Source organism: Pelodiscus sinensis, chromosome 3, assembly GCF_049634645.1.
Source record: "Pelodiscus sinensis isolate JC-2024 chromosome 3, ASM4963464v1, whole genome shotgun sequence".
Taxonomy (NCBI): domain Eukaryota; kingdom Metazoa; phylum Chordata; order Testudines; family Trionychidae; genus Pelodiscus; species Pelodiscus sinensis.
In genome coordinates this window covers 124067074-124091047 of record NC_134713.1, presented here as the reverse complement: position 1 = coordinate 124091047, position 23974 = coordinate 124067074, and the positions used below count along the sequence as shown (strand labels likewise).

The 23974-nt window shown below is 42.9% G+C and overlaps 1 protein-coding gene across 7 annotated transcripts in view; it reads right to left on the bottom strand.

The window, feature by feature from the left end:
• DISC1 (DISC1 scaffold protein) overlaps positions 1-23974 on the bottom strand; it is a 275931-nt gene that overhangs the window by 244893 nt on the left and 7064 nt on the right. For all 7 annotated transcript variants that reach the window (XR_012902799.1, XR_012902798.1, XM_075924740.1 and 4 more), the window contains exons 2-3: positions 13203-14239; positions 11897-11966 (exon numbers count right to left, since the gene is read on the bottom strand). Coding sequence is in view for 5 of the 7 variants with exons in the window: in XM_075924740.1 (XP_075780855.1) it covers positions 11897-11966; positions 13203-14239 (1107 nt within the window). In the remaining 2 variants the exon portion in view is untranslated. The remainder of the gene's footprint in view (positions 1-11896; positions 11967-13202; positions 14240-23974) is intronic.

The window sequence follows — 23974 nt, the reverse complement described above, 5'->3', positions numbered from 1 at the left end:
AAAGCCTCAGAGGCGCGGGGAACCGCCGCTGCTGCCGCTTCAATCTGGGTGCCTGTGGTCTGCTGGGGACCGTCCCCAGCAGACCACAGGCTCCCGGACTGAAGCCGCAGCCGCGGCGGTTCCCCGCGCCTCTGAGGCTTTGCTCTGGCAAAGCCTCAGAAGCGCGGGAACCCGCCCGGTGCCCCTGGTCTGCTGGAGACGGTCTCCAGCAGACCAGGGGCACCGGAGCAGCTTACAAACGGGGCTCTCGCCCTGACTTCCGGGGCGAGAAAGCCCCGTTCGTAAGTGCGGATCCGACGTAAGTCGGATCCACGTAAGTCGGGGACTGCCTGTACCTCCAAGATTGGTTTCATCAGATTTCTATATCCTCCCATCCTGAAACAGGCATGGATCCCAGGCCATATATTCTTCAAAAGCACATTTCCACACATTTCCTCTGAGGTGCATATTCCCTTCCCCTCAAAAAAACAAATACAATTCCTTCCCCTTGACCACCAGTTGAAATGAACAACTGGTAAACAAACCTTGGTCAGTCCCTTTCAGGCTATTAGCAAAACAAACATAAAATATGGGTTTTGCTCACCCTTATCTGTGCCAACAGAAATTATATACCTTAAGATCAGACTGCCTCATACACTTACTATGACCTTTATATAGTGACAAAGTGCTCTATTGCAACACCTTATCCAATTTAAAATACACGGAGAAATTTTTAAAAAGCAGAATGTAATTAGAGTTGCCAGGTGTCCAGTTTTGAACCAGACAGTCAAGTATTTGAGCTTTCTGTTCAGGAAACAAATTGAGAAAATATAAATGTCCGGTATTTTCTAAATAAAATGTAATGTAGATTGTGAATTAATGTCAAGTATGTCCAGTATTTTTGTTGAAACCATCTTGCAACCCTATCTGTACTTGAAAGATTCTACTCAAAGGAATGCATATGTATTGAAGAGAGAGATGTTGCTTATTAAATAGCTGCTACTCTTCTTTATGCAGCCATATTGAAACAATGCCATGGTACAATATTACACAGCGCTTTTTAGCAGCAGAATATTTCTACTTAGGGGAGATCTAATATGGGGATCTTCAGCACTTAAGTTCTTATATTGTGACTGAGTACTGACACTATCTGCGAAAGAGTCATTGGTCTTTTCAGGGGAGTTGGGACCAAACTACAGTAATAATAAGGAACAAAGAACAGTCTCCTTGACTTCCAGGCCAAGGGCCTACAGAAGCAGATAAATTAAACTGAAGCCCTGTGTAAAATTCTGTCCAGGACACCCAGAATTATAAGTCATTACGTTTTCACTTTTGCTGAGGCAGAAGGGTTTTTACTGGAGATTAGACTGTGTCTCAGCTCCCTGACAAACTCCTTGAGACTGCCAATCCAAACCAGTGCCTGTGTGAGTTCCTCAGAAACATCCAGTCCCTCACACTGGACTCTCACAAAATGTAAGTCTACACTTCCAAAAAGACCGTCTTAGGTTAGACTCACTTTAAACTTCAATATAAAAGCACTGAGATGGTTTATAGTAAAACTAATAATATGTTTAACAACAAAGAATAGAGATTTACATGATACTAAGCAAGAGATAAAGAGGTAGGCATGATTACAAATAAAGCATACTTTTTCTAGTTACTAATCTTAATTCTAGCAAGTTACAACTTTACCTAAAACAGTTTTTCACTTGAACTAAGTAATCAGCAACTCCCATCCATCAAGTCAAGAGGATACACTCGTCACAGACTCGGAGGGTGCTGTTCCCTATGTCTCCTAAGTGATATATTTTGCTTCCCCTTATGCTTTCTAAAGTCCACTCTTTTTGTCTCAAGAGACCAGAAGACTTTCCGGGGGTGCAGACTAAGAACCCCCATTGGTCTCTCAAAGGTCTCTTCTCTGTTGCTTGTTATCTTGATTGCTTTATTGACCTTATATGTAAGTGTACTTTCATTGTTTGCCTGCAATCAAGCCACTTAGACAAGTCAATCAACATTTGTTTATCTAGCACAGGTCTGGTTTATGTGTTCTTAAAATCTGCTTGGAAAAAAAGTACATATATAATTTTTAGAACACAATCCATACACACCATTTTTGAGTCAGGATATGATCAGTTTATATATGATACCTCAAATGACACTTTTTAGATATATATGAAAATAGTGAATTTGGGGCAGAGAGTGTATCAGGCCTGATATGAATTACAGTATTGAGTGCCCTCTGAAAGATGGCACTGAGGGGCTCTTAGGGCACACCATTAACAGAAAAAAAATGTAATAACATGGCTGTACAGTGCTCTATCAAGCTCTGTTATCTTAGAGTATTGACTGTACTCATAAAATAAGCTAAAATAGTTGCTGGCTTCACAAGTTACTATGCGCAAAAGCACCTACTGTTTATACTTGTGGAGGAAGGACAGACTTTGTCATGACATATGTTGTATACAGGCAGTCCCCGGGTTACGTACAAGATAGGGACTGTAGGTTTGTTCTTAAGTAGAATCTGTATGTAAGTCGGAACTGGCGTCAGCCGCTGCTTAAACTGATCAGTTTCAACCGCGGCTGAATCTGGACGCCAGTTCTGACTTACATACAGATTCAACTTAAGAAATCCAGGCGTCCCCAAGTCAGCTGCTGCTGAAACTGATCAGCGGCTGATTCCAGGAAGCCTGGGGCAGAGCAACTCTGCCTCGGGCTTCCTGTAGTCAGCTGCTGGTCAGTTTCAGCAGCGGCTGACTTGGGGACGCCTGGGGCAGAGCAGCTGGGGTGCTGATGGGTTGCTCCAGGAGCGGGGCTCCTCGGCGCTACTGGAGCAACCCAGCAGCACCCCAGCTGCTCTGCCCCAGGCGTCCTGATTCAGCCACTGCTGAAACTGACCAGCAGCGGCTGAATCAGGACGCCTGGGGCAGAGCAGCTGGGGTGCTGCCGGGTTGGTCCGGAGCGGCGCTGTGGGACCAACCCGGCAGCACCCCAGCTGCTCTACCCCAGGGGTAGGCAAGAAAAGCCTGGCCTGCTGGGGGGGGTGGCACTAGCTGCACCCCCCTCCCCAGCAGACCAGGGGGACAGGAGCAAAGCCGCGGAGCACGCCCGCAGCGGGACAGCCCAAGCGCGCCTGGGCTGTCCCGCTGTAGGCGTGCTCCAAGGCTTTGCTCCTGTCCTCCTGGTCTGCTGGGGGGGGGGGGTCCAGCAAAGCCGCTGGACCCCCCCAGCAGACCAGGGACACCAGAGCAAAGCCGCCGCCTGGGCGGCTTTGCTCGTTTACCCGGGAGCAAAGCCGCCCAGGTGGCGGCTTTGCTCGGGTGTCCCTGGTCTGCTGGGGGGGTCCAGCGGCTTTGCTGGACCCCCCCCAGCAGACCAGGGAGATCGGGAGAAGCTTTTCTCGCCCCGGAGGACACGGGTGGCAACCCGCCGTCCGTGAGCTCCGGGGCAAGAAAAGCCCCGTTCGTAAGTGCAGATCCAACATAAGTCGGATCCGCGTAAGTCGGGGACTGCCTGTATTCTCTACATTTAAGCTTGCACAAGAAATCTGTGTAGAATTATTTTATTGTTATCCCACCTGCTTTGGAGAATACAGACTCCCAACAGAGCCTAGTTCTGCTGTGCAAGTCAACATTTCCCACCAGTTCCAAAAAGGAACTCTGTGTGTTCTCATTCCTGCATGGAGGAGATGTAGGGGGGTTTTAAACTATTTGTATATACAGGCAGTCCCCGACTTACGCGGATCCGACTTACGTCGGATCCGCACTTACGAACGGAGCTTTCTCGCCCCGGAAGTCGGGGCGAGAAAGCCCCGTTCGTAAGCTGCTCTGGTGCCCCTGGTCTGCTGGAGACCGTCTCCAGCAGACCAGGGGCACCGGGCGGGTTCCCGCACTTCTGAGGCTTTGCCAGAGCAAAGCCTCGGAAGCGCGGGAACCGCTGCTGCTGCCACTTGGGTGCCGGTGCCTGTGGTCTGCTGGGGACCGTCCCCAGCAGACCACAGGCACCGGGACCCAAGCGGCAGCAGCGGGCAGGTTCCCGCGCTTCTGAGGCTTTGCCAGAGCAAAGCCTCAGAAGCGCGGGAACCCCCGCTGCTGCCGCATGAGACCCGGTGCCTGTGGTCTGCTGCGGACGGTCCCCAGCAGACCACAGGCACCCGGTCTGAAGCCGCAGCCGCGGGGGGGTCCCGCGCCTCTGAGGTTTTGCCAGAGCAAAGCCTCAGAGGCGCGGGGAACCGCCGCTGCTGCCGCTTCAGTCAAAGCGGCAGCAGCGGCGGTTCCCCGCGCCTCTGAGGCTTTGCTCTGGCAAAGCCTCAGAGGCGCGGGACCCCCCCCCCCCCGCGGCTGCGGCTTCAGTCCGGGTGCCTGTGGTCTGCTGGGGACCGTCCCCAGCAGACCACAGGCATCCAGACTGGAGCGGCAGCAGCGGCGGTTCCCCGCGCCTCTGAGGCTTTGCTCTGGCAAAGCCTCAGAGGCGCGGGACCCCCCGCGGCTGCGGCTTCAGTCCGGGTGCCTGTGGTCTGCTGGGGACGGTCCCCAGCAGACCACAGGCACCCTGACTGAAGCCGCAGCCGCGGGGGGTCCCGCGCCTCAGAGGCTTTTTTAGAGCAAAGCCTCAGAGGCGCGTCACCCCGCTGCCGCTGCTGCTCTGCTCCCCGTGTCCCTGGTCTGCTGGGGGGGGGGGGGGCGCAGCTAGTGTGCTCCCCCCCCCCCCCCCCAGCAGACCAGGCTTTTGTTTTGGACTCTGGGGCAGTGCAGCTGGGGCGCTGCCGATTGGTCCTGCAGCGCCCGTGGGCACTACTGGACCAACCCGGCAGCACCCCAGCTGCTCTGCCCCAGGTCCTGATTCAGCCGCTGCTGGTCAGTTTCAGCAGCGGCTGAATCAGGACGTCTGGGGCAGAGCAGATGGGGTGCTGCTGGGTTGGTCCAGTAGCACCCCAGCTGCTCTGCCCCAGGCGTCCCCAAGTCAGCTTCTGCTGAAACTGACCAGCGCTGACTACAGGAAGCCCGAGGCAGAGTTGCTCTGCCCCGGGCTTCCTGGAATCAGCTGCTGATCAGTTTCAGCAGTAGCTGACTTGGGGACGCCTGGGGTTCTTAAGTTGATTCTGTATGTAAGTCAGAACTGGCGGTCAGTTTCAGCAGTGTCTGAATCTGGACGCCAGTTCCGACTTACATACAGATTCAACTTAAGAACAAACCTACAGTCCCTATCTTGTACGTAACCCGGGGACTGCCTGTAGTTAATTTTGAAGTAACTACTGGCTGCACAAGCTGATGCAAAGCCTAGAGCTGACTCGACCCTGGAACTTCGTGTCAAATGTCAAACCATCTGTCCCCAGAACCTGGTGCCACCGGAGGCAATGAAAATTACTCCAGGAGCCAATAAAGGAAAAGAAAAGGGTTTTATAACGTTTGGAAATGGAACTGTGCCATACAAAAAAAACCTATACTGCTGCCCTGACAAACCCAACTCCCATAGACACAAATGTGCGCTGCTTTTTTTTTTTTTTTTTTTTTTTTTAAATTCAACAGCATGTTTAACCTTGGAGCTGTCAAGCTCCATCAGGAATAATGAGCCATGACAACACTCCAAGCAATCCTTGGAGAACAGACCAATTTCTAGTATATGCTATGTAAGGCAAAATGCTGTTGTCATATTCCCAGGGCATTATACCTGCTTGGAAAAAATACAGTAATGTGGCCATCAAGAGGAAACTTTACGTAAATACAGAAACAAATTAGACATTTCATTATATTTCGCCACATAGATTATAAAGTAGGTAATATGAAATCCTAACATTTCACATTAAATAAAACAGGGAACAGAGGTAATCCATCTGACTTAATATACATTTCACACAGAAATATCACGGGAGGCAGGTGGAAAGTATCTGTTCTGGAAACAAGGGAAGGTACACTATGTAAAAAGACTTGGCACTGCTAAGGCGCTGTGCTTGCTTAGAACCTCCAGGTTTATTGAAAATAGGGTTGCCTGGTGTCCAGTTTTGAACCGGACAGTCCAGTATTTGAGCTTTCTGTTCAGGAAACAAATTGAGAAAATATAAATGAGAAAATATACATATCCGGTATTTTCTAAATAAGATGTAATATAGATTGTGATGTACAGGCAGTCCCCGGGTTACGTACAAGATAGGGACTGTAGGTTTGTTCTTAAGTTGAATCTGTATGTAAGTCGGAACTGGCGTCCAGATTCTGCTTTCAACAGCCGCGGGGCGTCTGGGCTGTCCCGCTGCCGGCTTCCCCCGCGGCTTTGCAAAGCCTCGGGGAAGCCGGCAGCGGAGCAGCCCAGGTGCGCCTGGGGTGCCCCGCTGCCCGAGCCCCCCCGCCACTTTGCAAAGCCTCGGGGAAGCCGGCAGCGGAGCAGCGGGGCTGCCTCGCTGCCCGAGCCCCTCCGCGGCTTTGCTCTGCGTCTTCCTGGTCTGCAGACCAGGGAGATGCAGAGAAAGCCCCAGAGTACACGGGCGGCAGGACCGCGAGGTCCCGCAGTCCGTGTACTCTGGGGCAGCCCCGTTCGTAACTGCGGATCCGACATAAGTCGGATCCGCGTAAGTCGAGGACTGCCTGTAATGTCAAGTGTGTCCGGTATTTTTGTTGAAATCATCTGGCAACCCTAACTGAAAATAATAAACAGATTATTCATAGCAACTTTTTCAAATTTGTGGAGTATTGCAGCTCTACAAACATCCATTAAAGTTATTGTGAGTTTCATGTCTACAACACTGTCTACTGTTTTGAATCTTTAGGGTTTATTGTTAATTTCCACTTTCAAGTATCTTGATATTCACTAGAAAGAATCAAGTGCAAGCATTTTTTTTGTATCACCATTAACAATATATGTTTATATAATATTTGTGTGTCTGTAGAACAGTAGTAGATTAAAAAACACAAAGGAGAATAAAGTACTTTTCAATAGAAAAGTCACTTCACCTCCCAGCAAGATAGATATCATTCAATTTACATTTTAATCTCCCTAATTTGTCCAAAAATATAGCGATTACAGGGATGGAGACATAGAAAAGAGGGGCAGTGTCAAAAGCAAAATTCTGTAATTATTTGGTCCTTCAGCATTGTTTTCCTATTACATCCATTTAATGTGTTTGTTACCTCAAATAACTTCTGCTCATTTTTTAAAATAATGAGTTGTTTTTTTCTGTTCCATACGCCCACTGTATGTTTTTCTTGGTTATCATTAGACTGTCTTATTTACAGAAGAAAAACTGCATTACTCTAAAGCTTCAAGTACAGACCTACAGTCCTAAGCTTTTAGAATTCCTTCTTTACTCTAGAGCTCCGTCTTCACTGAGAGTTTTTCCAGCAGAAAATATGCTAATGAGAGACTCATTAGCATAGCTGCAATCTCATTAGCATATTTCCTGCCATTTCTTTTTGCTCATGGGGTTTTTGTGCAAAAAAGAAGTAGTGTGGACAGGGGTTTGTTTTGTTTTGTTTTGTTTTGTTTTTTTTGCACAATACCCTCGTTTTGTGCAGATCCTTATGCCTCTCCAGGATAGGAATCAGAATCTTGCGCAAAACGGGGTTTTTGCGCCAAAAAAAAAAGTCCACACTGCTTCTTTTTGCGCAAAACCCCCTTGTGCAAAAAGAAATGGCAGAAAATATGCTAATGAGATCTCAACTTATGCTAATGAGTCCCTCATTAGCATATTTTCTGCCAGAAGAATTCGCAGAAAAGACGAAGCCTAAGGGATTTCCTACCTATTGTATTCCTTTTTTAATCTCTTCCTGCATGATGAGAAGAATTTTAAAGAGCAAGCATCATAATTTTGAAAATCTGTTGTTTTAGCAGTAGTCTATTACTACTGCTGAAGTGAACTAAAAATAGTGATAACATTTGCAGCTATGCAAACCATAATTATGGCAGTAATAAAAAAATTCATATTTTAGGATATAAGTTGACCAACTGCTCACATTCTTCATTCAAAATACATACACACGCACACCCCACATGGCATTGCACAACTGATTAAACTGTACTACTCCGCAGTTCTCCTTTCCTTTGAAAAATCCCCAAACTAGATGCACCAGCCGTGGTCTAACCATATGTGGTAAATATTACAGGCTACGTAGTGCACCCCGAATGGCAGTTCTGCTTTCAACTAAAAAAGCGACTATGCACAAAATGAAAATCCCAAAAGAAAACCCCAACATTCCATATTTCTTTTCAGTAATACATAATATACCTTCAAAACATAGTATGCATTAATGTTTCAGTTTTTCTCCCTTTTGTCTAGGCATATTTATGTTTATACAACATATTTGTAGAAATAGATGCTCAGTATCTCCATCCCTTTCCAGAAATTTTAGACAGAAATTAGCATTAAATACATCAGCCAGCTCTTTGATGAGTTTTAAAACTTAACTTTTCACCAAGTATGACTTTGCTACTCTTAGTAGGATACAAAGTCGTTTCTAAAAGCAAAACTGAAAGAACACTACCACACAAAGAGAAAGAGAGGTCACAGTTCTAATTCTTCTTGCTGCACCATCCATTCTCATAGTCTATCCCCTGAGATGAGTAATGTACATTTTACAAAGAAATAACTAGAGAAGTCAGCTCAGATGTTAGGAAAATAACAAAAAGTAGTCATAAAAATTGCCTGAAAATTGCATCAGAAAAGGAACAAAGAGCTACAAGAGATGAAGTAGGTCAAGCACTCACAAATTAGGAAGCACTAGAATTAAGTATGCATGGGTATGCATTTTGATATGGGGTAAAAAAAAATTTAAAAGAATCTACATGACAAGAGTAAGTTCCATTTTCAAAAGTAACTTAGGCACTGAAAAGCCTAAGTCTGATTGAAAGTAAATGAGATTTAGGTTCCGAAGCAACCAAGTTACTTTTGAAAATGGAATAGGAGTTCTGAGAATTTTACCCATGGCACGGACATGATTACATATATTTTCCACCGGGCTCTTCCCTCATCATTGCACAGAATGGACAGTAAATGAGGCAATGTCGTGCAGCAAAGGAAACAGTTGTCTGCAAAACTTCTGCTTTATTTGTAAGCCTCAACTGCAGCAGAAGTTGGAAAGTGGGTAATAAATTAAACAGGTGACTGCAGGCAAAGAAAAAGACAGTCTTGTACTTCGGGCACTGGCTAAGCCCCAGAGAACTGAGTTCTGGCTGTCACACATTTCCTACATGATATCAGACAAGTCATTTATATCAGAACTTTCAGAGCTGGCCACTCTCACTGTATATTTCTTTTTTGAGATGGCAAACTTGATACACTTATGGCAGACAGCAAGAACCAACTTGCAGTACCAACTAATGTTTTACTAGAATGGAAAGGGAAGCTAGAAATGTTGGTGAGAGTTGAGGAACTTACATGTTGCCAGGAATGGTATAGTAAGAGTGACAGATACCGATCTTCTCTCCTGCACTTAAATCTAGTGTAACAACTTTGTAATTAAACTGTCAAGCTTTTGGGTCACAGACGATGGATGAGATTTCTCACACCAGTACTATTAGCAATGACATATTGGAAGCAGTTCAAAGCACGACCATTATCCCTGTTATACTATAACAAAATTTACAGGAGGCGGCTGGAGCACTGGCAGATCACATAGCAGCCACATGTCCTACTGCAAACATCACTGGCCTGAGACCGTTCCTAGCTCTGTCTAGCTCTAGCCTGCTAAGCAAATCACTTCACCTCTCTGTGACCTGGTTTCCCACCTGTAAAATGGGAATAACACTATAAAGTTCTACTGATAAAAAGTACTGTATAAAAGCTAGGTCTTTTAATTATTACCTAGCCACTGTAGCATATCAGCTGTAATCCTAGGTAAGCACAACTTCCTTAATGATCTCTAACTCTGACCAACTAGTACAGGCAGTCCCCGGGTTACGTACAAGATAGGGACTGTAGGTTTGTTCTTAAGTTGAATCTGTATGTAAGTCAGAACTGGCGTCCAGATTCAGCCGCTGCTGAAACTGACCGCCAGTTCTGACTTACATACAGAATCAACTTAAGAACCCCAAGCGTCCCCAAGTCAGCTGCTGCTGAAACTGATCAGCAGCTGATTCCAGGAAGCCCGGGGGCTTCCTGTAGTCAGCGCTGGTCAGTTTCAGCAGTGGCTAAATCAGGACGCCTGGGGCAGAGCAGCTGGGGTGCTGCTGGGTTGCTCCAGTAGCGCCGCTCCTCGGCATTACTGGACCAACCTAGCAGCACCCCATCTGCTCTGCCCCAGGCGTCCTGATTCAGCCGCTGATGAAACTGACCAGCAGCGGCTGAATCAGGACCAGAGCAGCTGGGGTGCTGCTGGGTTGGACCAGTAGCGCCCAGAGCGGCGCTGCGGGACCAACCGGCAGCACCCCAGCTGCTCTGCCACAGGCGTCCGGAGAAAAGCCTAGTCTGCTGGAGAGGGGGCATACTAGCTGCGCCCCACCCCCCAGCAGACCAGGGAGACGGGGAGCAAAGCCTCTGAGGACGCCGGCAGCGGGACAGCCGCGGGGCGTCTGGGCTGTCCTGCTGCCGGCTTCCCCCGCAGCTTTGCAAAGCCTCGGGGAAGCCGGCAGCGGAGGGGTGCCCCGCTGCCCGAGCCCCCCCCGCCGCTTTGCAAAGCCTCGGGGAAGCCGGCAGCAGAGCAGCCCAGGCGCGCCTGGGGTGCCCCGCTGCCCGAGCCCCTCCGCGGCTTTGCTCTGCGTCTTCCTGGTCTGCAGACCAGGGAGACGCAGAGAAAGCCCCAGAGTACACGGGCGGCAGGACCGCGAGGTCCCGCAGTCCATGTACTCTGGGGCAGCCCCGTTCGTAACTGCGGATCCGACATAAGTCAGATCCACGTAAGTCGGGGACTGCCTGTATGTCCCTTTTGTTTAAAAAAAATTTAGAAAATTAAACATCCCAACTCACTACAGTCCATCCCCATGACATAAAACCCTAGTGCCCTGCTAATAACCCAATCTACACAATTCTGTACTGAAATGATGCATACTGGAGGTTCTCAATATATATGCACCTCTCTCCTTTGACAGGGGGACTCACACTCACAGCTCTTCCAAACTGCTCCAATGCATTCCTGCACCGTTCAATTCAGCAGCTGGAGTGATGCTGATAATTCCCAGTGGCTAGTGGCAGTTTCACAGTGGCAATTAAGGTTGTTTGAGCAGTTGTTTTAACTCTTTTATTTCCTGATTTCAAAATGTAGATTTTTGCTGAAGTCTATGATTTGGAAGGGTCATAAAGCTATCATTGAGCAATCTGAGAGATTTTGTGTCATATAATTACACATGCACACACACTCACATGTATAGACAACATACTATGCAATATTTTAAAGCACTTAAGATGACAAACATTTCTTAAATATAGTGTATTCACCGGCAGCTGCATCTTCCAGAGACAATTACCATGCATACTGCAGTCTTAACATGGTTTTACTTGAGTTTGATTGAATTTGGTGGATTGCTAGCTTGTCCTTCAAGTTCATACAGTTTACATTTACAAGAGCTATTGTTGCAACTTGCATTCTAAAGTTGCTGACCTAATTTCTTCTATGTATCATCTCTGTTACTTTTTTGTTCAACACAATTAGTCATTGCAGTGTGTTTCATTGGCAACCAGTGCCCTCACTTGCCCCATTTACATCCTTCACTCATTTCTGTATTTAAGTCATATTGTTAAAGATATCTGATTCTAATGGTAGACACTTACATTGTGGTGTGGCTCAATATAATAAACTGTTGCATTGATCCCTGTACTACCTGTTGCTGACCTACTTTCTCTCATTTCTATACCTCATTGTACTGCATACTCAATAATACAAACACTTGTTCACTGAACTTTTGTCACCATTACCCAACCATAGTAACGTATCTATTGTAAACAAAAGTTAAAAGGGAAAGACACACTGGTATGAAAACAATAATAAGAAAGTCTCACCCTTATCGTAGTCATCTTCCTGTACTGCTTTTTCTTGAAGCCTCTGAAGCCTTAACATGAAGGATTTTATCTGTATCAGTACAAAAACAGAAATTTGACTACAACGAGTACTTGTGCATACAATTTAGTGTTGTAAATTTCTACAATTGAGGACAACTCAGCTCTAATTTGTAAGCCCATTCTGGACCCAAAACTAAACCCAAACCTACATTACCTGAATTGACCCCAATAAGGTTGTGCTGTTTTCCAGATTGACACTGACTCTTTCCCTTCGACCTGAGCCAGTGCAGCCACAGCCTTCTTCCTGTGCAGCAGTATCCATTTTTTCCACTCCTAATAGCCACCAGCTCTTCTATGGAGAGGCACTGCAACGCTTTTGCTCACTCACTCCACAGCACAGCAAGGTGGCCACGGCCAACGGGAACAGGACACGCAATCACCCAGGCATCACTCGTACAAGCAGACGGAGAGCTGACCTGACCCCAAAAGGTTTGAGTTGTTTTATGACCGGATCCTGACAATTTTGATTATGCTTATTATTATTTTACACTTGCAGGGACTGATATTAAAAGTCAACATGTACACTGTTGTTCCACATCAGAAATCAAAATAATTGTTCCCAGTAAGAACTTAAGAAAAATACAAAAGTAGGATTACCATGAACCTGATTTCTGGCCATCTTTAGTCTGATATGTAATCCCCAGTACAAAGTTAATCTAGCGGAAAATTGTGAGACTAGATCAAGCTATGTATGTATTCAAGTGAGTTGACCATACCCATTGACTTCTAAGCCTTTTTCCAATATGCCCTTCAGGATGCTATATAGGGAAGACTGCAGAACAATGTCTTTGCGGATCTAGTTTCTTCAAAACTGAGACCAACAATTACCCCATGTGGGCCTCTGGTTTCAAATGTACAATCCACATCAAAATTTGGCCCCTCACATGCCAGTCACTTTTTCCATCAAGAAAAAACAGCCATTTCTGGCAAAGGGTGGCAGCTGTTTAATACCGAAACAAGATAGTTTATTAGGAAAGGAAACAAGGATTACTGTATTCTGCTGAAATTGCAACTTTGACTATTATGAAAAGATTTAAATTGGCTATTTTAAGAAGGAAGTTGAGAAAACGAACCACACAAGCAGTGGTTCTCATTTCTAACCATGCATTACACTGCTGTAAATATAATTAAATGCCACAAAGCCACAAAAGCCAGTCATTTCCTATCTTTTACAATAGCCCAGTGATTGATTTGTCTAAAAATTCACAGCACCAAATGCACATGAACAAACTGTGTGATTACCAACCTTTAATATACTACGGTTGCCAACCAAGCAGTCCAATAGCACCGGTTCATATTTCCTCATCAGGGTGTCCCAGTTGTAATCACTAAAAGTAAAGCTACTTTCATAGCCTGAGGTAACAGATGAACCAGCAGATGCTGCATCTGAGGAATCCGTGTAACATGAAAATGCTACATCTGTGTCTGAAAGAGATGCAATCTCACAATCCTGCCATTTATCATTCACTTCGTTCTCTCGTGTACACTGATAATCCTCACCATCCCTACAAATGCAAGATGAAGCCCCTAAGTCTTTATGTGAACTTCTTAGTCTCTCCCTTGGTTCATCTAAATTAACATTTTCTGTTTGTCCTGTTGCACTGGTTTGCAGAGTATTTTCCACTGCCCTGCCATCTGACTGGTCTTCCGAGTCACTTTTTTCAAAACTTGAATTCAGTGAGAGTTGTATGAAGCTGAAACTTGAATTAAAGCTATCCCAAGAACTGGAAGAGTAAGATGTGATTTCTTTGTTTTTATATTCACAGTTATTGTTCACTTCCTTATGATCCAAAGTGTACATTTTCTTTGGCTCCTTTATTCTAGCACAGTGGGTTGTCTCCCCTGTAGTTGCTAGTAGATGTGTCTGCCATGTATGTGAACTGAACGCAGGTGAGAAGTCTCTTTTACATGTGACAGCTGCAGGACAAACTGGCAGAATTACATTTTCTGACTGCTGAAACCTGTGATCTGACAGATTTCTGAGGTCTCCTGTTGTATTTCCAGCAGTAGTCAACGTTGTTACCACATCATTGGTAACTATAGCACTGTTTACAGATGAATTACAGTGTAAGAATTCATTTTTCCATAATTTGTGCAGAGAGCAGTTCTTAAAGTCTTCACAATGCTTTCCGCCATGTTCAAGTCCCTTTGGGTTGAATGACTTGAAGTCAGCAGAAGGCTGAAACTCTATCCGTTGTGGAGCTTTTGGTCTCATGTATCCTGGCCTTTTTGCCAGCTTCTTTTTATGAAAAGAACCTGCAAGCAGTGAATGATCCTGACCATCTAAAAAAAGAAAAAAAATGTCTTTAAAATATTTGTGTGATTTTTCCAGGCTTAAAATATTGTAGCATCTGAAACGAATTACCTCAGAACATTGAGACAGAACACTGATTTCTTTTTAAACACAACAGTACAGATTAGTGACAGATGGCAGAACAAGGAGCAATGGTCTCAAGTTGGGGTGGGAGAGGTCCAGGTTGGATATTAGGAAAAATGATTTCACTAGGAGGGTAGTGAAGCACTGGAATGGGTTACCTAGGGAACTAGTGGAGTCTCCATCCCTAGAGGTGTTTAAGTCTCAGCTTGACAAAACCCTGGCCGGGTTGATTTAGTTGGGATTGGTCCTGCCTAGAGCAGGGGGCTGGACTTGATGACCGTCTGAGGTCTCTTCCAGCTCTATGGTTCTATGATTCTAATACAGTCTGACAATACTGTAGAGTGGCTATCTTAATGGGAAAAGAGTGTTCTGTTATCATTATGTTGGACTGGCATCACGCTCTGATCTGAGCTGATTTGCAAACATATGTACAAACAAGCAATTATATGCTCAGAATACACATTTGCGTTTCTTGTACAGCACTGAACTCACATTTACAAAAGAACATAAATCTGACTATTTGCCCAGCAAATTTGCATTTTACATGCACCTTTTGCACCCACTTAGCTACCTGTTCAGATGCATATTTTACCAGTGTAACTTGGGCAACTATTTTTGTAATTTCCTCCCTATAAATTCAAGCAGATATTATAAAAACATTATTCTAAAGTGGAAAAAAAATGAAGCCTAACTTTACTTATTTAAAAAAAATAGACAATATTTTATGTACCAAAAATATCAACTTAAGTACTTTCCATAAGAATAATCAAGTAACAAACGTTAATTTTGGGAGAAAGATGGTTCTCCACACTGTGCTCAACTATCATATTGTGTCATGTTCATGTAGATTATTACTGCCATATATATCATTAAAAAGAGACCCCCACAATTCAGTGGCACACAGAGTTGAACTCTAAAACCATCTGAGATACAGACAGACACAAATCAAAGAAGGCAAAACAAAAGAATTCTGCTCTCAAATCAGTAGTTTCCACAATGAACTGATGCACATAAAATAATCTAATACTAAAATGAATGAAGTATAGAATCTACCTAATAGTTTTGCTTCATTTTCTCTTTGCTTCATTTTTTACTTTGATGACTCTGTTATTTTAAAAATGAGAAGCTATTTTAGTTTAAGGATATTTTAAAAATGAGAAGCTATTATTTTAAAAATGAGAAGCTATTTTAGGTTAACAGAGTCATCAAAGTAAAAAAGAATTCACCATTCAAATTCTATACAAAAAAGTTTCACTGGTTTAACTTAAAACAATTTAAAACCAATCTAATTAAACCAGTACAAAACCCCAAATGCAGACATGTATCAGTTTAAATGTTTAATTTAAGTTAAAATAATATAAAGCAAGCTTCAAATATTGCTAATTGACACATTAATGACAATTTAGCACAATCCTCTGACTCCTAGCATCTTCTAGAATTGCCAGATCCACTGAAGAAAATTTGAAGAGTTATACCATGATGTTTTACAGGAGAATAAAAAAGAAAGTGAAGTGAAACAAGGAAGGAAGGGAAATGAGCAATATAAAAAGAAACATATACAGTAAATTATACTTTTAAAGATTAAATAAAAAGTTGACTGACATTGTTAAATTCAAATAAAGTACAAACACTACACAACTATCCTAGTCCTTTACATTTTAGGGAGTGTGAGCGTAATTTGTGGAAGCACGGGTATTTTTTTCGCTGTCAGAAGGCTTTATCTTTGTAGTACAGTATTAGGTATTGAGTAAAGAGGTTCAAGACCATATCATGTAAATCCTGAGGCCTGTATTTATTAAAGAAGATATTCAACAAGAAACTTGATCTGATAATCACGGATTCCTTCCCAAGGATTCCTACTCCGGGCCAAAAAAATGCAAAATCTGAAGATGAGAATGGTGGAAAGAAAGAAGCTGAAATCTAAAAGCCAACATCACTTGAGCCTCAATTGTATCAATAAGATGGACACCAGAATGCAAAAAAACATGCATTATTTGAGGTAACAAAGGTAAAACATGCTATCCTGTGCTTAATAGCATGCAAAAAAGCTATACATTTATTCCTTTGGTTTGTCTGTCTAGTTCAATGAACAACTTTAGACACCCTGCTCCCTGTAGAGCATACAGCAAATGGAAGTTCTGATATTGACTAAAGTGGGATCAGAATTTTCAACTCCTCATTTTCAGTCACAAATGACTGGAAGTTTAGTTGTTTGACCAAAAGCCCAAGTCTTCTACAGGTTGAAACTCTAAAATCCGGGACTCTCTGGTCCGGCAACATCCATGGTCCAGCAGGACCATGAATATTGCTGAACCAAAGAACCGCAGATGCCCAGTTTCAGAAGTACAGCCCAAGCCCAAGCCCCACCCCTAAGCAATCATTTAAATCAAGAAAAACAAACATTAAATTAAGGACCCAAGCAACAGAAATCCTTTTTATGAAGTAAGGAGCCATCTGCTGGCAAAAGCTTGCAACTTATCTATTATATATTTGAGAGAATAAAACAAAAATTGAGTTAAGAACCCAGGCTGGGATAGTTCTCTTCACGGAGCAGCCTGCATACTGAACCCCACATCCCCAGGCCCATCCCAGAGCATTGATTCAAATGAAGAAAAACAAAAATTAATATAGTTAAGAACCCAAGAAACACTGGGTAAATCTTCTAATAGTATGTAGATGAAATAAAAATATCTTAAATTAATACAATGTCCAACATCTTATATAATCCCAAAGCATTACCAATACACAAACTCTGCAGTGGCTAATTATACACCATGCAATGTTTATAAATGTTTTCAGTTGAGCACAAACATTATTGGTTAATAGAGTTTTAACAGAAATTGACTATCACAATACACTTTACCATTTTAACTTAATCTGGTTATTTGTTACCAAAGTAACATTTTGGGGACTGATTTGGAGAAGGGAGGTGTTTGGTGCCACTGTCAAAAACCCATTCACAATAATATCTGAAGCTTAGCTTTTTTTAAATACTTTTTTACTGTTTCCTTAATAAAATATACATGTGATGACAAAATTTCATCTTTCTGGTCTAGGAAATATTTATTTACAACAAATGAGAATAGAAACAAGAAGTTTATTGATGTACATTAATAAGAAAGCCAAACATAAATCAAACTCCATCAATCCAAAGCAAAAATAGAATTGCATCCTTTTAATGTTTTCTATAAGATTTATAATTTAGTAAGCGCTTTTTTATATTTTATAGGCACATCTGTTTGCCGCATTGCAAAAAAATTAAATATAAATGACAATATTGCTTCTAATGGTAGAACAAAGTATTTTAATACTTGAACAGTTAATAGATACTGGTATTGCTTTCAGTGAAAGTGCTGTGTACAGATTTTGAAAAATTCTTAAAATTCAAGGTCAAATATCTTCTCAGTTTTAATTCTTATTAACTACAGTCTTGTATACATCTTGTTTACTTTTGCTTCACTTCCATTTTGTAGGTATGCGGAACTTTGAGAAAAACGAAGTGATTAGCTAATTATTTTAATTTCTATCTAAGATTTTTTTTTCCTCACAAAGACACCTGTGGTTTCTAAGATCATGTACGGAGTTTAGTTTTTCACTGCTAACATTTCCAACATGTCATCATTTCACTGAAATCATCAAATACTTGTTTTACAAAGAAGAATAAGACTACCAGTCTTAGCACTGTAATGCATTTTAAATGTTAGAGTGGATTTCTTTAGTTGCATTAATGTTCAAACAAATGCATTTTTATTGACATCATTCCACAATGTGGAAAACAACAAAAATATTATAGACATGTCTAATCCATTTAACTCCATAGAGAGAAATATGGCAATGACCCTCTTTAAAGCACTGGGTCAAGACATCACATTAGTCTATAATTATCCATTCCAATATGTCTAGCTCTATCTTTTTATAAAAGTATGCAAGGTCAGTAGTGTTTTATGTAAAAGAATTGCATGGTATATAAAACTCATTCTGCAGCTACCTATGAAAGAAAGAAATATCTTAAGACTTAAAAAAAAGCCAAAGAGTCCATATAAAAGCATATTTAAATTTAAAATGTCCAAAATGTAATATTCATGTATTGTAATATTGGTTTTCACACCTGTTATTCAGAATTAAGCTTTGAATCAGCATAGCACTTAAGCATATGCTCAATTTTATCTGATTACGTCCACCCTGTTGAGCAAATCATTTAAACATGCTTTGATGTCTTACTAAAGTCAATGGAACTACTCATATGCTTGAAGTTAGGCACATGCTTAAGGGCATTCCTGAACTGGGGCTAACGGGCACCAGCCCCAACTCTCTGTGGCAGCTAGTTAGCTGACTTGTTATAATTCCCCCCACCTGCCCCACCTTCCTGAAAGTCCCTGCTGAATGCACAGGGGCAATCCGCGTAAGCAGCCGCCTCTCCCCACCTTAGGCTGTGAGGGCCATACTCAGAGTAATACCTTCTTGCTGACCAGATCCACCACTTGCCACAGCAGCTAGACCAACTCTCTCAGCAGATCCCAACTTAGCCCCTCAAGCACCAGCAGTCTTCCTGAACAAGATCACAGGGTATTCAGGAAGGGAAGTAGACAGCATCCAGGGATAGTAGCAGGAGGAGGCTACGATTTGATGCTGAAGACCGCAAAAAATGTGAGGAAACAACAGCAAAAGGGTGAAAGGTAAGGGGTGGAGGCAGCAGCAGCGGGAAGGATGAAAATTAGAGGGGTCCCAAGAGAAAGGGGGAGGAGAGGAGTAGCAAAACTGAGGGATAAATGGGTGAGAGGCAGCAAGAGACAAAGCAGCCAATAGCACGGATGAAGAGGCAGCAGTACCCCAAAGGTAATGGGGCAAGAGAAGGAGGCACTTCTAACAAATGACATCGTTGTTTATGAGATCTGTGTGTACTGTAGTGTTCAAAGGAATTCAGATGAGACCTGGCTAGCCACGCCCTCACTCACTCTTCATGGTCATTGCAATGGCCCTGTTCCCTGCCGGAGAAATGTGAACAGCTATGACACCCCTTCATGATCACTACAATCCCAGTACTGTTCTCTCCTGAGGCTCCATGAAAGGAAAAGGGAGGGTCTCTAGGTTTGTCATGCAGAGGGAGGTTCAGAGTACATTGTGCCTACCCACCCAATGCAGGAAAAAGAAACCCCAACATGCACCGCATTTTAAAGAAGCCAAAGTCAATTCCACAAGGAAACAGGTTCTGCTGAAGCTTTGAACCAAAGGGTGGGTGGAAGTTAGATAGACAGTAGAGTCCATGAAGGGAAGACAGATTGTAGAGATGGGGAACTAAGCTCCTAGGGAAGAGGAAGGAGATGATGAAAAGCAGGGGAAGAGGACTGCTGGGACTGGAAGGAAAGCAGAGATTATGTTGAAGAAAGGGAAGGAAGTGGGCTAAGAGTGGAAGACAGGCAAGTGTGAAGTTGGCCAGTATAGCTTATTTTGCTTTGATATGCTGATAAAAACGCTGGTGATGATGGTCCCACAGACGGTCCCACGGTATAAACACATATACATAGCTGTCCATGTAATAACCATCCCAGTCCCACACCAGGAGTACTGGCGCTGACCAGAGGCGCCCTCAGCATTTGATTTAGCAGGTCTTAACTAGACCTGCTAAATCTAATGCCAGAAGACTGATCACCAGTGTAGCAAGTGAAGATGTGGCCTGAGTTTAGCTAAGGCTTTGTTAAAGCAACATCTGCTACTGGAAAACAAAGATGGGAGGAGGGAGATGAGGGACTGAGACAGAGATCAACTGTCAGAGCCTCCACAATCAACAATCAATCGCAATGGACTGGTTGGGGACAACAGCTGTAACCTTAATGCCAATTAAGGTACAACAGCAAAAGACCATACAAGGAAAGAGTTTAGAGAAAGTCTTTGATTTATTCAATTTAATATAGAGTTTTCAAACATGTTTAAAATCATATTCCACAATGTTTACAAAACAACAGAAAAAAGGTGGGTTGAGTATTTAATAATACTAAGGGAGACTACAATAATATGTTATAACAGAAGGTTCCACCTAGTGCACATGCAATTATAACAGCATTACAACTTACTTTCTGTGAACTATTTAATGGACCACATCTTTCTATAGGCTATGTGAAACAGAGGATTTCCCCCCACTTAGGCTCAGACAGATCACCTGCAGCAGGCTCTAATATAAAACATCACAAGGATAAAGGAAAGTGTGACAGCACACTGACAGCAGCCACTTTCAAAGGCAAACACAGTTTGAGTACTCCTGCCTAGAGATTTGAATTTTTAATTTTACCAAGAGACTGAGTTCAAAATTAAGTTTCTGGCACGCAGTCAGTCAGAAACCAGAACTGAATTTACTGAAATAGCAAGTTATTTTCTCTTAACAAAACTCAATCGTGATCAGAGATAACAAAAATAAAATATGGCAGGTCCTATATTGCCAAGGGTGTCAGTTCGATCCTAACTATGCAATTCAATATTTTAAAATCTCAGTATAAATTCTCTTCCCTTCTCTCTGACATGAAATGTATTCTCTGCAGGTCATGCTGTAAAGTTTCATCATCTAACTCTTTTACAAATCCCAATGCCATCTAGGCTCTGGGTAGACGGAGTAACCACATTATTTCCTCTGATGTGAACACACAAAGAACCGAGCCCTTATCTTCAGATTGTTCTGGCCTGAGCCCAGGATATCTAAAAGATCATCTAAAGTTCTGGGACAAAAACTATGGCCTTCAGTTCTACTCCTAGGGCACAATGGAATTATCAACAAAGAGAAAGGCTTTTCTGCATACGAGACAGAGCTTTCTTGGGGTAGTGGTCCAAGAACATGAAGAGAACCAAGAACCATCACAACTATGGACATAAAGGTTTAACCAATTAACTGGTTACCTAGTAATCATGCGCCTTACCAGCAAGCTAACTGGGGTAACTGGTTAATGAGCGGCAGGCCTGGCCAGGCTGCAGTGGCACTATGCAAACAGGGGACTGCACCAGCCCGGCCAAGCCAACTGTGCCATGCTGGGGGCACTTCAGTCCAGTCGGGCCAACTGCACTGTGCTGCAGGTGGAGGGCAATGCATCGGGCTTAGTTGGTCTGGCTGAAGCAGGCCCTGCTGAGCTGGAGGAGCCCCCTCGATGGAATCACAGTTAACCAGTTCAACATTTCATTTAACCAGTTAACTTTTTAACTGGGATTTTACATCCCTAATCACAACCCTCACCACTTTCCTCTCCAAAAGGCAAAGCACACTTTAGCTTCTCTAACAAATACACACCTTTATTTATTTATTTAAAAGACACCCTCCAAAACAGGACTCAATATTGCACACATTTCTCTGGGGAGAGGATAAGAGAATAAATAACAGATGTGAAGTCACACTGTTTAATGCACTACTGAAAAGAACTCAGATACTGATACTATGGTGATGATGAGTATAAAAACCTTTACAGCATAGAAAAGAGTATCATCATTAATCCAACTACATACACTACAACCAAATCATCTTATCTTCCCTCGTAGTCTTACAGAAACTGAGCTAGAAAAGGGGCAAAACAAAACCCGGCAGCACTCCATGGTAGAGAGTCTTCAGATAAATGAACAATACCATCCAAATCCTTTCAGAAAAAAATGGAAGTCACTCAAAAGTAGAACTCTGTATATACATCTGCCAGGGTCAGACTTGTCAGTATCACATAATGGTGCACAATATTAAATAGAGTTGATTAAGCTATATAGATTCAGCATGATCAGGAGCTAAAAAGCCCACTTACCAGGGCAAGCAGGCCAAGGGAGGCCAGACAGACACTGGCTCCTTCTCTGGAGAAGGAAAAGCAGAATGCAGAGCATCTGAAGCAGCTAGCACTGACCATCACTCCTCACAATGGACTCAAAACTTCCCACAGCACTGATGGATACTGCTGCTCAAAAAATATCCAAGCTTGAACATGGAGCAGATATGGAGCTACAGGAGGATTCTCGCTGACACATATTTGGAGAACTTTTCTTTCATTCTCCCACACACTAATTCTAGGTCAGTTTCACTCCCTCAAGGCTAATCCAGGTCTGTCAGCTCCAACATCTTTCAGTCATCTGCTCCAGTCATACCCCCTTTTCCATTATGGTTTTCCAATTCCTTGGTCATTTACCTTCACATTCTGTGACCCAGCTGTTCCTCCGGGGTCCTAACTAGTTCTCAGGAACTAATTACTCACTTCCCCCAAAATACATGGGGCTGAATCTCCTCAATGGCCCCTGTCATTATCCACATTCAACTGTAAAAGCACACTAGTTCCATTCATTCCTTTTGAGAGCATTACACTTGTGACAGTTTATAAGACCTATTTTGAAACCCACTAGTCATTACCATTCAAGTCTTGGAAATCAAAGACTTCAAGCCAATTATCTTCCACAATTTGCTTTGACAATCCCTCTGCCCTTCCATATGTTAGCCAAAAATACAGGTTCCCATTTATTAAGTAAGATTATACCTCTGGAGCTTAAACAAAAGTAAAGAATTTTGTTAGAGGTTTGTTAGCTGATGACTGTCACATTCTATTTGTGTGTCACCTAAGTATTCCTATGGTTACTTTAATGAAAAGAGCATAGAATTTGCTGTCTTTCACTCCTCTATATTTCCATTTTTAAACATATGATTTAAACGTATCCTGGAAGAGATGAATACAGTACTTGATCTTTCTGAGACAGTTTATTGCATGATGCAAAGTCCTGGCCACCAATGAAGAATACGTAATGAAACAATGTTTTTAGTGAAATTTAGATTTAGAAAGTAAAGTGGAGAAAACATGAATCAGACTAACTTTTTGTGTGTGTGTGATTATCATGCAAAACATAAGCACAAAAGATGCATCATAACTTGGTACATTTTGCAGGCATTTTAATGAATATATAAAAATGACTAGCCATACTGAGAGTAAAAAATATTGAAAGGAGTCTTGCCAATATGTATACCAAAAGAGGGTTTGGTGGACGATAATTTTAATATTGTTCTGTTGTTTGTTTAAATTACTTCAAGTTCAAAGACCTGTAAATACAAATATTGTATGTGATTTTATATTTGTCCTGTCTCCTGTCTTTCGCGTTCATGTGCTGACAGCTGTCCCTATGATTTGCAGGGCCTTTAGTGAAGTAGTAACCAGGAGTCCCTCTCATTCTTTTCCTAGAGGCACTCCCAATATTAGCTGCTGCCTCCTATTTGCCTGTGACCCCCTTCTCGTTGCTCCAGATGATATAAAATAAATTGGGCTTTAAAAATAGTAGATGTTCTGATATTTTGGATGAGGAGGTTCACAGTGAATTTCATAGACATCCATGAAGGAGATGGGAAGGGTCATTCAGAAATGAACAGATACCCTCCGAATCCTGGGTGCAAAGAGCTGCAAAGACTTTTTAAGTCTCTTCTGTACTCTTTTCTAAGATAAGCTATAAATGGTCTGGGACAAATTCAGAATTGATGCAAATGGATGCAATTCTCTGATCTGCTATTTACACCAGTCTGAATTTGATACATTTACCTGAAAAGTAGAAATGATCTTATGCAGAGTACTGGGGGAGAGGGAGAAACAGGGTCTGGATGCAACAGCTGCATAACAAATGGATGAATGCTGGCACTATGCCTAACACAGAAG